A 19,293-nucleotide genomic window follows, 5' to 3' on the forward strand; every position below is an offset into this window, starting at 1 on the left:
ACTTTGCATGAAAGAAAATGGTAATGTTAGAGTATATTCCTTGATTTTTTGCCCTAGAGTATCGTAAAAATCAGACACGAAGTATGATTTACGTTTTGTATTAACACCGAAATATGCCATTTTTGAAAACTTATGGACAGTAAGCGGGTGGTTGTTTTGGCTGGAGTGAAATGGGTACTGGCAATAACGTGCGTCAAAATTGATTTGTCTAGTACTGCCTATAGGCAGAAAAAATGAGCGTCAAATCTGGAATATGCTATTACCTCTATGTTTATGCAGTCATTGAAAGGCTACTTGTTCGAATCGAAGTGATGCGAGCTGGCACATTAGATAATGCTACTGAATGAAATAGAAAAGTATTTTTTTCTCTTTGCGCCTTTGTAAAAGAGAACAATGTCTTTGGCAGCTCTCGGCATAGTCCATTTTTGTATATTTTCTGTTTATGAGACCGAGGTTTGCCACTTAGGATGTAACCAATAATTTGTCCAAATTTGCGTTCAACAAAATCACTTTGGCAATTGCAGCTCCTTGACTGCTCCGAAAGCACTTATTTATGAATCTAAGTAGGAAGCGTTCAATCTAAGCTTCACTTCGTTAAGAAATCTCGTTTGCGCTGGGAGCTTACGATCTTGCTCAAGTATGTTCCGTGTGAAGGGAATTCATTTTATGATATCAACGTCGTGCTTTCGAGCTTGTTATATTAAGTAACTTAAAGCATATACTAATGCATACTAACTGACCATTGCTACAGGCAGTTGCTGCAGCTTTGTGTGGGTTTGTATTCATTTGTAGCAATTCATCCCCACTCAATACTAGCACGTAAGAATTTTTACGGATGTGTACTGCATGTTAGTATGTCCTTTTGTCTTAGGGTGTAATGACTTCTTTGTATTGGAAGATGATGGCTTCTACCTTGCCAGAAAGAAGTCCATCTTGTCCAAAGATCTCCTCAAGAATCTTTTGCTTTACTTGTGGATCTTGGGAACTCGTGAGGTCATCCAAAAGATTGATGTCACTCCTGCTGTACAATGCACGTGCGATGCACACGCGTTGCTTCTGCCCACCGCTCAGCATTTCACCCTGCAAAATTTCATGGTTCAATTTTTAAATCATGAAAATTTAATTTTAAGCGAGAATTCAAAGTTAATGACATGCATATTTCCATAACATCGATTGATAATACTCTAACTAAATAACGTGATATTTCTAACAGATCAATGAACTAGTCAATAACTATTATTGTTTCCCTAAAGTATGTTATCAATTCGTTTATAAAGCAAAACCTACCAATTGATCGAAGCCTTTATGGGCTGAACTACGAATGTTCGTTGCTCGGGAAACTAGCTTCCCAATGTGACCAGTCCTGCATGTCAAAATTCTCAAATATTTTTATAACAGTCACATAGTTTTGTCACTAAATCCGATAGGCCAATTCTTCTGACTGCCACTGGCATTATGAAGAAGAGCTGAGATTACGTGCAATGATATCTCCGAGTTGAGATTAGGCATAGTGTCGCTGTCATGGAAGGTTCATATTGGAGCCAATTGTGCCACCTTAATTTTCTCACTTCATGGTTTTTCGTTTTCATGTGAAAAAAAGTAGAGAAAATTTCGCTCATGCCAATAATGTCCAAACAAACCTCAATACTCGAAAAAAGAAAGCATGGTTGCGGTTGTGTGAGCGGAAAAAGTGCCGTAAAATGTATATATATATATATATATATATATATATATATATATATATATATAATATGCAGGTACGTGTATACGTATTTTGCGACCATTATAGAGGTGTTTGCGTGAGAGAAAATCTGCGAAACCTGTCACATCACTTGAAAACCCTTAAAATTTTGCTGTAATAAGTGAAGTATGTCTCGCAGCTCAATTTATTATAAATTTATTATAAATTTTAAACAGTCAATTTTATTTTTAAATGTTTAGGTTCATTATATAAGCCTGGTTCCGTAGTGTCCTTCTCGTCCCGTAGTCATCAATGTTCAATAGCAAAATGGCATATTTAGCACAAAACTGGTTTCGTCGCAACCAAACAACCATCACAAGTATCTGCTTTTGTCCACAAAACGCACCACTGAATGATATACCATTATAATGCAAAAAATATTGATTGCTTTACAAAATGACGAGATTGCATTTTCCATTCAAATGACAACAGTCAAACGGCCAAAGCGAAAACAAACCTGCCTATTTTGTTACGCTGCTTTCAACAATAATATTTAGGGGGAAAACCCTTTTTTACCAACCTCATGTTTATTCTTTGACGAGCTGCAGGCCATACATGTTTAAAAGCAGTATAACTTGCAAATTATTGCAAGAGATTGAGACACCATGAATTTTATTTTACGATGTGAGATTGATTTTGGGCGATTATGTGTTGATTTCCACGCCCGTGGACGTCCCCTCATGGGAGACTTGGGCCCGGCCATCATAAAGTGCTGGTTCCAGAATAAACGTTTATTCCTGTGCCTCATAATGAGATCGTGGTTTTGGCACGTAAAACCCCATAATTAATTAATTAAAATTTTATACCTCCTGCTCCTTTGTGTTTATTCCATCAAGTTATAAAAAACTGCTGTATGTGTATCATATATAGTGATGCTCCAGGTGGGTAGGTGTTAAGAATAATTCTTCAACGTATCACGCAAGTCGTTTCAAGTTTAACTTGACCCAATCTGTTTGAGAGTACATCTGAAAGTAAATGTACCTGTGGGGCAGCTTATGGCCTTGTCAGATAACGACATCTATTTGGTCGTCGTCTGGTAGAAAGTATAGTACACAATATTAGCAAGGAAGTGCGTAATTCCGGGTGCACGATAAACTTCCTGTAACTGATCTGACGTGTGCGGTGAATGAGTAAAATATGAATTCTTGACAGGAATGGTGCCGCCTTCTAGGAGCGTTCAAGCGAAATCTTGTATCATGACACTAACGAGCGCCGACAGTGAGCGCTTCGGTAGCCTCAGCGCAGCGGAGGCTCCAACGCGGGATTCTGCTGAGGCGATGACGCAGTTTCAGCACATGGTTGGTCTCCCGTGTCGGATTAGCCTGTCCTTTATGGAGTGCAGCTTCAACATGCATCAGCAGTGCTTACATGCCGCCTGTGGCTTCGCTTGCGCTGGCACCAACTAAAACAATTGCTTCGCTAAGTGGCGCAGAAAGGCAACGGCGTCGACGGGCGAATCTCGCTTTGGTCCGGCGAGAGACACGTCAGCTTGAAGCAGAACGCCTTCGCGCATTTGCGGCGCACGCTGCGAACACTGCCACTCGCATTCCTGAAGGTGAGCGCGTCGCAACTCAAGTGACTGCCCAAGACATTACGGAGCCGGACCAAAATGGGATATCTCTTTATGCGCAACTTACCTTGTCTCCTGCTTTGGTAAGATCGCCGGCCGGTAATCTCTGTAAATCCGGAAGCAACTGACACGCCCGTAATACTTTTCTGTAAAGCATATAGTCATACTTTCTTCCAAAGGTAATGTTGTCTCTTATGGAAATGTTTAGTACTTGAGGCGTCTGCGGCACGATTGCTATGGATCCCTGTGGATGAAAGTTTGCAAAAAGGTGGTGAAGCATCAAAGCGGTAAGATACGTAGAGAACGGGACATTGTTGAGTGTGTTAACATGCATTCATGTGCACTTTTGGAAGGCGAGTAAGGCACGCTGCCTCACGTGGCCCATTACCCTTATACAGTCAATAAATTTGGCCGAGACAAACGTCAATAAAGCTACTGTGCAGCACCGGGTTCGAAATGTATGAGCACGTGGTAAAAATAACGCACATGAGGTGATTTTTATCAGTGTTTAACACGTGGTTTCAACGGACGACTTTCATTGGATTTCGTTAATGCAGTGAAACTTTATATATATATATATATATATATATATATATATATATACGACACTTATATTTGTGCAGTGTGAAAGCACTATCGAACATGCTTATACTAAACGTTGTATGCTGACCGACATTGTGCTACAATGCCACAAGCGTCGAAGCGTACTGCGACGAACATTATCAATGTGCGACTGTTTGTGTGCTTCATTTTCAAGTTGCTGTGAGAGGAAGAGCACTGAGCTGGAAGGTTCGTCGTAAATGGGCCCTGAGTGACTTTTTATCGAAGTGGATAAAGACATTCGAATCGAAAATAGGCTATTTTCGAAATACTTTGCCGCAAAAAGTACGTCAATGATTTCAGCAGAAGCGGAGTTATTGGCAATCCGCTGTCGTCCCATTCTTTCTTCAATGCCTGGCACTGCGAAGGCTACAGCGAGGTGGGGTGTGGCCACAATGCTCCGCCTTAAAAATGTCACCGTGGCGTGCAGTTCAAATTTCATTTTGGATGTTAACGTGGACGCCCCGACTTGCGATTTTGGTGCCTACGATGCGCTAAACGTAAGCCAAACGAGGTTGTCCCCAGCGAGCCGCAGTGCGCTTAGCCAGTGGACTCGTGGCGGCACCCCGCGGCGGCGGCGCTGTAGGCGACCGCAGCGACCAATAGCAGCCGCGTGTTGGAATGTGCATTAGTACGGAGAAAACACACCGAAAATAGTGAGGATCATGGCTCCTGTTGAAAATAGATCGTTTGAGAGAAAGGTGAATTCGCGCTCAGCTTGTGAGCTCCACGCATCGCGTACGACAGCAAAACTTGGCTGAGATGAAACCGCACCGCACTAAGATGCAGATGCTACCGCCGCACTGAGATGCTACCAGGCAGCGTATGCTACCCGCGAACTATGCTATTCACCAAGCCCGAGGGGTGATTCAGGGCCCCTTTAAGTGTTAGACCAATTTGACAGACCATCTTAAGTGTGACAGGTCAAATGAAGGCCATTTTGTGTAGAAATTTGTTAACAAATGGGTTTGCTAGAAAGAACATTTATTCTGCCTAAAGCAGGCCTCAATAAAGGCTTTCAGAAAGAGGGCCAGGGGTTGGTGTATAGTGTTGCGCAGCGTGGTACATGTGGTTCTGAGGTATATGTCAGCCAATTATTTTTTCTGTGATGTTCTGAAGCACATTGACGTAAGAAGCAAATGTAACCGGCAAAAATAAATGGGTGAGCAAAGCTTCATACATACTTGCTCACACCACGAGCGCTTACTTCATTGCGCTAAGGTATTATATTTACCAATATTGAAATAACGAGAAGAACTTAGAAAATATGCATCACGGAGAATATGTTCCGATCATAAGGCGGTCTCTTAAACATAAACTTTAGGTCTGTATTGATGAATCATTGTAATAAAGCCACTTCAATAATTCAAGGCATATGAAAGCAGTGGCCATTGTGCACTTCACTGATACAAAACATTCGTGAAAGATAGCTTCACTAGAAAGGGAAAAGGCAAATTATAATTTTGCCATGATAATGCAGAGGTGCCCATAGCATAACATTTTCTACAGCACAACTAGGGTAGCTGTGTACTCTGCAAGTGTATACTGATTTGAGATTTGCGATAGAAAAGCTATGAGAAGGGGTATGAATTCTGCCAGAGAATTTTCGAAGAGTACTGCTGAACACTGGTGCCTGCTAAATGTTACCACGGGCGTGGATTTTTGTTATAATTTTTTAACATATATGCAGATATTAGCCTCTAAAAAGCTTTTTTTTCTTAGAATACCCACCTTTGTAGCTCGATTGCCTTCCAAGCACCTCATATCTCCGGCAATGGCTGACAGAAGAGAAGTCTTGCCACTGCCTACAGCACCAACGACGCCGACCAGAGAACCGCTCCTTATGTGTAGGTTTATGCCTTTCAGAGTCGGAGCTTGTACGTCGCAACATCTTTTAGCCCAAGCAAACGAACAGTTTTTCATGATGACTTCACTATCTGCGTCGGAGCAAAACGCGTGACTTGTACCAAGAAAAATTCTGTTTGTAATGGGAAATATACGGTGTCAGCAAGACAGGAGATAGTCAAGAAACATTCGTAACAAATACACGATTTGTATTTGTTTTACATAGAAAACATATTTCGGTCAGCTACTTTTGCTTCTGCTGCAGTTAGGACAAGAATTAAAACTAGGTTTCTTATGTGGGTCGCTGCGTCTGTTTGGCAGGCTAGCGACGGCTCCCGTTCGTGTCACAATCAAGTTATCATGGTTATTGTTTCTTAAATCGTTCTCATTGACACGTCTTCATTCTCTGCTTCAACATTGTCATTGAGTAAAAAAAGAATCACTACCGCTGAAATAGACACGATAACCACCGCGCTTATCAAGTTTTAGTTAGGCAAGTACGAATTCGTTTTGTCTTGTTATTTATTGAGGTACTGCTAGCTTTTTGTTCATTACATATGAACACCTGTACATCCTCGCATATAGTTCCTCAAATATTAAATCAGTTGTTTTTTTCTTGGCACTTTGTACCATAATATAGAAGGACACATATTTGCCCTAATTAGTCTTACTTGAAGCTTCTGGGTAGTCCTGGGATTCAGCGCTGGTATCAAAGTGCTCTTCTTCAGCAAAATAAGACATTAGCCTGCGACAACTGCGAAATGCCTTGAGATGAGGTGGAAAGAGACAAATATACGTGTCACAGGTTGAATACATAGGTAATGAATTGTGCTAAACATTCAGTGACCGTTCCAAGTATATATATATATATATATATATATATATATATATATATTGTTTAAAGAAGACATCAAAAGTTGAGGAAGAATAGATACTCGGACAACAACGAAGATTTAGGTGGCATTGTGGCAGGGACCTCTCTCAATTCCTCAGCTGGTGACCACCAAAATACTACAATTATGTGTTTGTGCTTTTTCTGAACCTGCGTCTGCTATTCTGATAATATATATCTATATATATATACGTGTGCCTATGTGTGTGTGCGCGCAGTCAAGCTTCTCTGTCATAATCAGTATGTTATCGAAGTTATTCGTTTTTACTGCGAAGAATTGTCTTACACACTTAAATTGTCCGCAAACACGGTTGACCGGAAAAATGGCTCTTTTGCAGTTGTGGGAACGATACTCTGTAATACGGAGCACAGTGCAATTACCGAAATGCGGAATAAAAAATTATCAAGCCTTTCCGAAGAGGCGTCATACGGAGCTCTCGTCTTTAAGCTCTTCACATTCCCTATACAGAAAGCGCCCGAAGTGTTAGCAAACTGTAAGCGAGGGAATTACACTAATACCTCAGTGCCGCCCTACTTTTCTGAATGATGGTAATGCAATCTTATAATTATTTATGTGCGTGCAATTAAGCTGCCTGAGATGTCTTTGAGATTCCCACTTCGTTATCGCAATACACGCCATCTTGAATATTCATTTCAAAGCAGTGGTAAGAATGTAGTTTACAAGCCATGGAATTTGGCATCTATAGCTGAAAGTTTCCCTGAAGAAGTGGAAGATTCATTAGGTGACACTCACAAATCTTTGTTTTCTGTTGTTTAACCATTGGTGAGAGAACATAATTCCACCGTTATTTCATCCCATCGGTCATTTTATCTAGAAAGACTGCACCTAACTAAATGTTTTTTTCCAGTGCTTCTAGATATTTGCATGGTTCACCTTGCGTTACACTGCAAATAAAAAAATGAAAACGTCCTCACCGGGCTCTTCAGTCTAACTACATGCGGTGTCGTACTGGTGAAGATGTCCGTTAGCGTGAGAAGGTACACGCAAGAAAACATTGTTGCAGCGTCGATAGCCCGATCATCGTGTCGGAACGTGACAGCCGTGAACGCAAGCAATACCATCTGTAAATGGTTAAGGCGAATAATAAAAAACTTCGTACAACATTCGTTATTAATAGCTGTTATTTCTCATAACTGATCCACCGGTCCCACCGGTTATCTGCCCTACGCATTACTGGGCCTGCCCAGCCATATCTTTTTCTCAAGTCAGCTAGAATACGGCTATCCTGTTTGCTCTCTGATCAACACCGCTCTCTTCCTGTCTCCTAACGTTAGGCCTAACATTTTTCGTTGCATCGCTCTTTGTGTGGTCCTTCACTTGCTCTCGAGCTTCTTTGTTAGCTTCCAAGTTTCTGTCCCACATGTTAGCACCGGTAAAATGGAATGATTGTACACTTATCTTTTGAACGACAGTGGTAATCTCCCAGTCAGGATTTCGCAAAGTCTGCTGTATGAGCTCCAATCCAATTTTATTTTTCTGTAAATTTCCTTCTCATGATCAGGGTCCCCTGTGAGTAACTGACCTGGATAAATGTAGTACTTTACAGACTCTAGAGGCTGACTGGCGATTCTGAATCCTTGTTGTCTTGCCAAGCTATTGAACACTATCTTAGTCTTTGTAATAATAGTTAACCCTGAAATCCAATGCATTTTTATAATGTATTAATGCTATTCCGAGATGTTCATTGTACTCCGCAAGTTCCTCAATTGAGTGATTGATGACATGGACGTAATCCATTGTAGAATATCCTTTCGTCAAGTCAGCCTGTGCTCCTCGTTGACTGATGTAAAGTGTTGCCGTGATTCTGTAGGAAATTATCTTCCTGAATGTATTATACAACACTAAATCAAGCCACCGGACCTTTAGTACTTCAATCCTTTAACGTCTCCTTTCTTATCGATGATCATTTTCTTGGCATGCGCCAATGTGTTTGGTAACCTTGAAGTCGTGAGGCATTGCATATACAACGAAGGCTGTATTCCGAGGGGGATGCCATCCGGATTCTTGGCAAGATGACCGAGTCAAGTGGCTCTAAGAACCATACAGCGCTGCGACTCACTAGGAGGACGGACAATGCCATCAGACTAATAAGAAGATTGGCCAACCGGCAGCAGGACCTCGGAGAAGATAACCTCGTGAGATTGGTACATGCGTTAGTAATGTGTCATTTCACTTACGTCACGGCCATGCACAACTGGCAAAGATCGGAGCGGGATAAGCTGAACGCATTAATCAGGAAGGCAATCAAGAGAGCTCGCGGCCTCCCCATATACAGAGACGGAAGGCTCACTTCAACTCGGCATGCACAACACGGTAGACGAAATCGCGGAAACGCAACAGAGGGCCCAGTTTGTCAGGCTATCTACCACATAAGATTGAAGACACATCCTACAACCAGGAGTTCCACCCTACAATAGTCAAGGCAAAGTTTTTCAGCGTCCCTGCAGGAGAGGAAGAAGAAGACGTTGGAGTGAGCGGACGCGCGTCGTGTCGGCTTCAGTTTCCACGAATGTTTTTGCAGCGGAAATCACTCGATACCCACAAGATTTTCATATCCACAGATTCAGCTCGTCACCAGGAATCACTCGACACCAAGTTCAAGGTGGGGGCTCGATTTTTTACAACTTTACGGCCGTTTTCAAGTCAGAAACACCGGCGGGAGAGCTAGGCCTAACACCTGCTGGCCGCCGCCGCCGCTGGCGGAGACCAAGGAACGGCAGTCGGCGCGTTCAATATGCCCGACTTAATGACAAGAATGGATGTCTCTGTGGATGGAGAACTCGTTTCCCGCGAAGAACTTGAAGAAAGCGCAGGATGGAGAACCGTAGGATCAAGGAAATTATCCCGCGAGAAACCGCTGGACCAGGGCGCGGAGCCCAAACGAGGCAATAGCAGCAAGAAACAACGTGAGGAACGCCTTCGACAAATAGCAAGATCAAGCCGCATGCCTCAACTACCGCGAGGCGATTATAAGATCATCATTCGACCAAGAGGCGGCCTCCGAGTCGCCGACCATGGGGCCGCCAGACTGGCGACCAGTATTTACCACGCCGCCGAAATCCCAAGAGAAGCCCAAGACGAGGACACCATCTGTACCAATTGTCAACAGAACATCATCGTAGTGAGCACACCCATCGAGGCACATGCTGACAAATACCAGAAGATCTCACGCATCAAGATCGGCAACCAAGCGTTCGAGACCAGCGCCTACGAAGCAGCGCCCGACTGTACGTCCAAAGGAGTAATCCGCGGTATCCCGCTGGAAGACACTGCCCGGGATATCACAGCTAATGTCATTACGCCAAGGAATCCAACGGCCATCGCTGCAAAACGTCTCAGTAACACAATGACGGTGATCGTCCTGTTCACCGGCCTCCGAGTACCAACGTACGTCCGCTACGGCGGAGCTCTGCTGCCGTGCTCCCTCTACCGCAAGCAGATAGACACGTGCTATCAGTGCGGTCGCCTGGGGCATCGCGCAGACGTATGCCCAAACCCGAACGACCGCCTGTGTCGCGGTTGCGGAGCAGCCAACCCTGCGCAAGATCACCAATGCAAGCCCAAGTGCCAGCTCTGCGGCGGCAACCACCCGACGGCCGACAAGGCGTGCAGGGCACGCTACAAGACGCCGTACCTGGTGAAACGCCGCCAATGGGAGCGGCAACAAGAAGAAGACTACCCGACAAAGCCAACGCTCGTCAACACCAACCTAGAGCAGCGGGACCCTACTCCCTCCCAGAAACCCGGAGGAAGAGGCCGGTCGAGGTCCCGCAACCGATCCGGTGGAAGACGCCCGTCGAGGTCCCGCACCCGATCCCCGTCTCGGTCAAGAACCCGGAGCCGCACGCCTGTACCTGCTGGACCCTTCAAGGTGAGCTGGGCAGACGCAGTCAAGGGGGCGCGCTCGGGGTCCGAGGAGGCCGCGTCCCAAGGGAAATGGAACAAGTTAGAGGCTGAAATAGCACAGCTAAAACAGATGTTAGCTCATTGCAACCAGAAAATTACAGCTTTAGGCGAGGAAAACAGGACCCTCAAAGAGGAATTATGCCGCTATAAACAAACGGAACAAGTTACACCCGTAGCATCACCACCCTTAGCTGTTACACCCACGGACCAAATGGAGGAAGGGACTACACCCCCACCACCCAAACGTAAAGCCGAAACCCAGGCCAATGAAGACAAACCCAAACGCGCACCAACCGAGACTAATGTCGTAACGGAATTTCAGCAATCCATAAAAGAATTAAACGAGTGGATGAGTAACTCATCCCGACTGATCTCAGCCCTTACTGAACGTGTAGACAGTATAGCCAAAATTAATCAACAACAAAATGAACAACTTCAACAGCGACTCCTCGCAGTGGAGGCGTTGATTACTCCTTCGCCACCTAGCGGCCTGGAACCCATGGCAAGTGTGCAACAACCTACCTCGTCGCCCTTCAGCTTGATACAGCCGGCGACATTTGTCCCCCCCCGCACCCAATCATAGCTAGAAATCCTACCTACACGATTTGGCAATGGAATTGTAGAAGCTACGCAAACAAGAAAGCGATTTTACACCAATACCTTAGGCAAAAAGATAAACCCGATATCATTCTATTACAAGAGACCCATGGTCTCGCTAAATTGGCAGGCTATCGCTCGATCGGCTACGCCGAAGGGGAGACGACCGCCCTTACCACATTAGTTAGACGAAACATTACAGTCAAGCAACACGACACCAAAATTACCAATATAGACAATATCTTTATTGAACTCATTCCGCAACGCAAGACACACGAAAGTCTCTTCATACTCAACATATACAGCAGCCCCAAACACAAGAAGCAGAGATTTCTCACGCTCTTTAAACGCGCCCTCAACATCGCCGACAGAAATCCCATCATAATCGGAGGGGACTTCAACGCACCATATACTGCCTGGGGATACTCTTACGTGTTTCCCAAAGGCAGAGACCTGTGGTTCGACTCGCAGCAGGAGGGCTTAACTCTCATCACCAATCCTAGCACACCCACCCGCGCGGGCACTAGCTCCAGTAAAGACTCAACACCCGATTTAACGTTCACTAGAAACACATCCGCAGCCACCTGGCAGAACACATTAGAGGACCTAGGAAGCGACCACTACATCATCGCGATACACGTTCAGGGCGGCCCACGTAAACCCACGGGAAAACAGCTCAAGCTAGTGGATTGGACTGAGTTCCGCAAATCACGCGAGAACCAGGTCCAACCCATCGACGACATAGAACACTGGACTGACACTCTTAAACGGGATGTTAACAACGCCACACACATTGTACCTCCTGAGGCACAACTTGAAGAGATCGATAGCCGGCTCCTCCACATGTGGGAGGCAAAACAATCGCTCAAAAAGAGATGGGAGACACAGAAACACAACAGAAACCTCAGGAAACGCATAGCGCTCCTCAATAAGGAGATAGAGATGTATGCAACACAGCTATGCCGACAACATTGGGAAGAAACCTGCAATGCAATGGACGGGCAATCAAGTTTAGGTAAAACGTGGCGCTTTCTCAGATTCCTACTCGACCCAGAAGACAACAAATCTGCCCACCGACAAACCATCAACAAACTCATACACGCGTACAAGGGCACAGAGGAGGATTTCCTTAGGGAGGTAGAGCTCAAATACATCTCTCAGGTTCCTCCTCAGCAGCACCCAGACTACGCAGGCCAGTCCAACACCACCCTAGACGAGGAATTCACCGAGGCGGATATCCGCGCCGCCCTGCACAAACTTAACTCCAAATCTGCCCCAGGTCCCGACACCATTACCTACAAGACACTACGTAATCTTGACGACGAGTCAATCACGCAACTCACAGAATACATTAACCAATGCTGGACCACCGGCAGCTTGCCCCCGCAGTGGAAAAAGGCCCAGGTGATCCTCATTCCTAAACCAGGCAAACCACTAAATACTAACAATCTTAGGCCCATCTCCTTAACGTCGTGCATGGGCAAATTGATGGAGCACATGTTCCTGGATAGACTAACAAATTACCTAGAGGACAATGACCTATTTCCATACACCATGATCGGCTTCCGTAGGCATCTCTCGACCCAGGATACCATGCTGCAGCTGAAACACCACATCATAGACTGCACAGGCCGCTCCACTAAGGCCATTCTCGGCCTAGATCTTAAGAAGGCCTTTGATAACGTCACACACAGCACCATCCTAAATCAGATCAACACCCTAAACTTGGGCCTTCGCACGTACAATTATATCAGAGCATTTCTAACGGACAGAACAGCCACCATCACCGTAGGAGCGCTCACATCGTCCGAGATAACCATGGGAAGCGTGGGCACCCCGCAGGGTTCCGTGATATCTCCGATGCTGTTCAACCTCGCCCTCCTAGGCCTTCCGTCACAACTTCAGAAAATCCCCGGACTCCATCACACTCTTTATGCCGACGATATCACCCTCTGGGTATGCGAGGGCAGTGATGGATCCATAGAACAAATATTACAGGAGGCTATTCACACAGTAGAACGGTATCTGCAAGGGACAGGACTATCCTGTTCGGCGGAGAAATCCGAGCTACTGCTATATCGCCCTACACTCAAGGGCCGACCACCCAAACATCACCAAGCACAAACACACGCCGATATAACACTCACGACAAGCGACGGTCACATCATACCAACTGTGGATAAAATTAAGGTGTTAGGACTGATCATCGAGAGTAAGGGCACAAACGGCGAGACAGTTCGCAACATTGACGCAAAAGTATCGAACACGATGCGCCTTATTAAACGCATCACCAATAAACACAAAGGCATGAAAGAGTCTAGCATCCTCCGCCTCATCCAATCATTCGTACTCAGCCAGATCACGTATGCGGCAGCCTATCACCGATGGTTCGTCGCAGAAAAAGCAAAACTCAACAGCCTCATTAGGCGAATACATAAACAAGCACTAGGATTGCCGCAACACGCCAGCACAGACCTCCTTCTTAAACTGGGATTACACAATACCCTCGAGGAGCTTATCGAGGCGCAACAAATATCACAATACGAGCGATTGGCCAAGACTAAGTCAGGCCGCCAGATACTCGAGAATCTCGGCATCTCTTACCACACCCAACACGGCGACAAACATGACATACCACGCGATATCCGAACTAAACTCACAGTTCCACCGATACCCAAGAACATGCACCCCGAACACAACGAGGGCAGACGCGTCAGTAGAGCCAAAGCTATGACTAAGATTTTTGGTCACAACGAGGAAGCGGTCTTTGTCGATGCAGCACGCTATCGGGACCGTCACCGCTTCGTAGCTGCGGTCGTAGACCACACACATCAATGCAAAGCAAGCGCATCAATCGCCACAAGACACGTAGAAACGGCGGAGGAAGTGGCTATCGCGCTGGCGATAGCTCACACCAATGCCTCGTACATCATCAGCGACTCTCAAACGGCCGTGCGAAACTACGCCAACGGCAGAATCTCCCCTGAGGCATTGCGGATCCTTAATACAGGCAAAACTTATGAGGCAGACAAATGCGTACAAATCCTCTGGATCCCAGCCCACACACCTCTTGATCAGCCGGAGTTCAGTCCAAACGAGGTGGCGCACAACGTGGTTCGAGGTCTCACGTTCCGAGCCGGGTTCGAAGAAGCAGCCACTCGAACGGGCACCTCCGCGGTGGTGTGGGAATGGGACGATCGGCTCACTAAATTCTGTGACATTACTCAACATTATCGAATGCAAAGGCGTGAGTATCCACCACCTCACCCCAATCTCAATAGGGCCCAGTCCGTTCAATGGCGGCAGCTACAAACACGAACATACACGAACCCTGTCATCATGAACCATATATACCCCGAATTATATACAACCAATCTATGCCAGTATTGTAACACCAGAGCCACACTAGATCACATCCTATGGGCATGTCCAGCATTAATCAACAATACTGGGGTCGCGGCCTCCAATGAGGGCCTTCGGGCGCGTTGGGGGACTGCGCTGCTCAGTTCAGGCCTGGACCAGCAACTGTGGGCTATCCAGCAGGCCGAGGAAGCTGCCGGGAGACACGGTCTCTCCGCTGGCTCCTAGGTGGGAACCCAGCCCAGTAATCTGCCGGAAATAAATAAAGTTCTTCTCTCTCTCTCTCTCTCCCTGCAGGAGAGCAGTGGAACCACATCACTGTCACCCCAATTCCACAAAACCTCCATCCGGAACACAACGTGGGAAGACGGCGGGAAAAGCCCCCCTGGAAAAGGCTCGTGAACCGGCTTCGGAGAACCGCTTCAGAGACGCAGCGTGCTACGCAGAAGAACGGGCCTCCGCTGCGGTTAGCGACGACCATGAAATTCAAGTCAGGAACTCAATCTCGATTCAGACGACGTCCTCTGAGACGCTGAGCAGCCTGCAATTGCGATGGCCTTATTGGACGACAGGAGGACAGCTATCTACAATGGCTCGAGATCAGCCGTTCGGGCATTCGCCAAAGGAACCATATTCTAGCTGGCCCTAGGGATAGTAGGAAGCAAGGAGATCAATGCACACACAGTCATCTGGTTTCCAGCCCACATAGGGCAGATCAAGGGTGCCCCACCCAACCCCACCCAACGTCAATGAGTCCGCACACAATGCTGCGCGAGGGATCATCGACCGCGTAGCTACCCGGCAGCGTGATGTTGGGGGTACAGACAATCCGGACTCTCCTTCCTCGTACAACGAACTTACTAAGCACTTTTACTTGGCTCGGAGGATGTACCGCATCCCACATTGTAAACCCCATAGACCTAGTGTTAAACACTAAGGCTTCTACAGACGGAGGCATACCCAAACCCCCGTACTTCTTCACAGGATTTACCCCGAAATTTAGACAACAAATGCATGTGCACTATGCAATCACTTAGCGAACTTAGATTACATGCTCTGACGGTGTCCCGCGTCACGCGGCGATGAAAGCAACACTTCTTCACGCTGGAATGCGGTTCTACGCATTCCCAACGTCGAAGAACAGTTGTGGGATTTCCGACGGGCTCGCGAGGCGGCGGAGATGTGGAAGCGGCCCGCTGGACCTCAACAAAGTTTTTCATCCATCCATCCATCAATCCGTCCCTTCTTATCGATTAGTATAATGTTGCATTCGCCGAGCTCTCTGGTATTGTTGAAGTCGTGAGGCAGTGCACATAAAAGGCCGCAACCTTTTCATGCATATCCCCTCTATTATTGATGAATCGACTGTTATTCCATCTTCTCCTGCGGCTTTTCCCCTAGACGTGTCTCGCAAGACCCTTATAACTTCATCGCTAGTAACAGAGAAGTCCTCTGTATCTGTTTTTCAACACTTCTAATGAAGGTTGCGTGGCTGTTCTGGGTACTCTACAGATCAGTATAGAATTATTTTGGTGCTTCTAGAATACAATCAAAATTTATGATGACTTTACGCGCTCCTCTTTCGCCGCATACATCTTGCCCATATGCTCCTTGTGCCATCCTTTCTGGTGGATTTCACTGCACATAATAATATCACATGTGCAGTCAATAAGCTCGCCGTTCAGGCACAAGCAGCGCATGCCCAGTGAAACAAGATGTCTACTAGGCCAGGTATTAGACATAACCGACTTGTCTAAACGGTAACATACCCAGGGGCCCATCTTTATGCTCAGCATAGACAGCAGCCAGAACTTACGTGGTCACCCATGCTAGTACAAAGCTTCTGTCACTTGGTATGTGTAAGAGGTTAGATGCATCCCTCGAATTTGGGCGAAACTCCCAATTAATGCTAATCTCATTAGAACACAAAGGGTAGTCACAAGCAGGCGAGAAAGCGATCAACGGTAGGCAAGAAAGGGAAGACTGAGAGTGGAGACAACGTTTCGACAGAAGAATTGCCTTCATCAGAGCTGGGCTAGTGAGGTGAAGATGTTGGACGAAAGTAATTAAAACAAACCAGACCAAAAGGCAGAAAGAGGTACATAACGAAGAAAAATAAATAAAAATAAAACTGCAAGTGGCTCTAAGGCATCCTAAAGAAAGACTAGAACACACTCCAACGTTTTGCGACCACATTGTAGAAATAATAAACCCATAGCAAGGAAAGAATGAACGCCTTCCTCACTCTGATCCTATTTTTGGTGCGAAAATAAATTCTCTGTGTACTGGTGCCAATAACGCTTGCCCTCAAACATGTGTAATGCTTGGAAACACTTTATAAATTAGGCTAAATTCAAGGTAGCGTGATAGTTTGCATGTATGAAATGCATGCAGATTAATTTCCCTAGTGCATGATAATGTCATTTTATGGGTTGCAACGTTGCTTGAAGTATAACGTGTACATTTGCACAGGATTATTAGATGAATAAACATGCATGATACGGATGGAGCCTGAGCCGGATAACAAAGTCGGTTAACGTGTTACCCTCCTATATGCGACATCAAGCAACGTAGACACATTCTATTTATTGTTTAAGCCATTTAAAGAAGTACTTAAAGGTGTACTATTTCCATGGAAAAGTGTTTGCTTTCGTCGCTCTACAAAGAATAAATATTACGCTCTTGCACAACCCGAGTTACAGCTGATGTTCTTTGTTACTTTTGGCCACATGTAATGCTTTAAAAACAGGTTATTCAGCTCAGTCCGTAGCTAACCTCAATTTGTAGCAGAGTGTAATTAAAATTTCTATTACATAACTGTAATAAGAGGCCCCTCACATTTTTAACAGCGAAGATGTTTAAGTCAGACGTAAATTGTGCGTAGCAAGAACCTACCAAGAAAGATAATAAAAGTAACTTGCCGAGGCGGGATTCGAAACCGCGTACCCACGGTCCAAAAGCGAGCGTCGTAACCACTAGGTTATACAGCCGCGCTTCCAGAACATGCATTTATGCATTCCGTTCGAGCGTAGTCGATTCCATCCACAGCTGGCGCGTTCGTACGCTCGTGCTCTGCGAGGTGAATAGGTTTTGCGCGCTGTGTGTGTGTGAGAGAGAGAGAGAGAGACGCCTTCACGGAGCGCGTCTCTTGGAACGCGGTGACGGCATTGGAACGCAGTGTCCGTGTTGCAAGCTGTGCTGTGCAACGCGCAGTGATAATGGCCATACGTCCGAGACGCACAAAAAGAAATTATCATCATCGTGAGTATTCAGCTGAAAAGTGCGCGCGTACTTCCGGAAAATTCTGGGCGACGATCGCCCAGCTTCGCGGTTTCAAGCGCTGCCCGGCCGAGTGCAAGGAGTTTTTACTGTTCAGCTTTCGTTTAAAATGCACCAACATTGAACTATCTATTCCGAATGCAATCGTTTCTCTCTCGGAAAGAGAGGTAATATAGTGATATTTGATCCGCAAGTTGTGCGGCTTACAACCAGCAAGCATTGCAGCGTTTGAAAGGTAGTGCTAGATTCTATACATGGCTTGCACCGACGTCACATCCGGTCACCGTGAGATGCCTGTCGGCCATGCTGACGCGCCACTGCCGGGCCACTGCTTGCTTACCACCGCCTCTGTCAGCTCGCATCGTGTTGGTTCGCGACCACTCGCAGCTTCAATATGGTTTTCTGCTCAGTCGTTGGCTGCTCCAACCGTAGCGACAGCTCCAGGCGAGTGAAGAAGCCTACTAACACGAACTTCTTCCGAATTCCTAGGATCGTCGTAGACAGGTGCGAGCGCTCGGTAAGACGCTCAGCACAAATCGGCGCCCGTTGTGGCTGGCTAGCATTAATCGAGCCGATCTGGACCCCCAGAACCCCAATTTACGTGTGTGCGGAGCGCACTTCGTGACAGGTAAGAGGCTTGTGCCGTGAACTAAATGTTCGTGAAAACGTGGGAAGCAAGCACTACGCTCTGAAGAAGTGAATGTTTTTGATTCGCATGGACGCCATCCGAGTTTTTCGATAGCACGAACCCAGACTGGGCCCCGTCACTGCCTCTCGGCTACAGCATTAGGCAAGCAGATGCGGATCGCTACGAGCGCAGCGAGCTACGACGGCAGAGAAAAAAGGGCGTATGCACACCAGATAACCTGACCGCGAACAGAGCAGTGCAAAAGGACAGGCATTGTTTATCTTCATTACTGTATTTTTACAGTGGAAATCAGACTAATCGGGGCGGAATTTGAACCTCGTAGCGTTTGCTGACATGCTCGGTAAATTTTGGTACGTGGGCGTCTTTGAAATTTGCCCGTCACCTAAAAACGGTGCCACCACATTCAGATGCACGTTTTATTTTTCACTCCGCTTAAATCACAACAATGGCAGGCTATTTTTCGAGAAACGTGCCAGAAAAGGTTCATGAGCTCACCTCTCCGAGGAGAAGCACCTTTTCGTCTCGTAAACGCATTCCAGACAAGCTTCTCGCCCACCCGCTGGTGAAATAGTTGTGTGCTTCCATTGATTTGAAAGCTTTCATTTCTTCCAACGTAACAAAGCTGGAGGAGTAAACTAGATATTTTACGATATCCCCGTGGGTCACTTCAGGGAACACATTCACGTCGATCGTCGTGTCGACGCCCGGTCGCAGCGTGTACGGGTCCATACCGTCGCACATTTGCACTTTTTCTTCATAGCGTACGCGCGCCGATCCCACAAATTGCCTCCACTCAATGGCTCACTCCTCTAGGGAGGAGACATCGTTCCCC

At 46.3% G+C, this 19,293-nt stretch overlaps 1 protein-coding gene across 1 annotated transcript in view; it reads right to left on the bottom strand.

The window, feature by feature from the left end:
* LOC119462306 (ATP-binding cassette sub-family C member 2-like) overlaps window positions 1-19,293 on the bottom strand; it is a 246,582-nt gene that overhangs the window by 40,295 nt on the left and 186,994 nt on the right. Inside the window, exons 9-10 of the mRNA XM_049673266.1 lie at window positions 3,379-3,555; window positions 913-1,080 (exon numbers count right to left, since the gene is read on the bottom strand). Of these exons, the coding sequence (XP_049529223.1) occupies window positions 913-1,080; window positions 3,379-3,555 (345 nt within the window). The remainder of the gene's footprint in view (window positions 1-912; window positions 1,081-3,378; window positions 3,556-19,293) is intronic.

The sequence above is a fragment of the Dermacentor silvarum genome, chromosome 8 (genome assembly GCF_013339745.2).
Source record: "Dermacentor silvarum isolate Dsil-2018 chromosome 8, BIME_Dsil_1.4, whole genome shotgun sequence".
NCBI lineage: Eukaryota > Metazoa > Arthropoda > Arachnida > Ixodida > Ixodidae > Dermacentor > Dermacentor silvarum.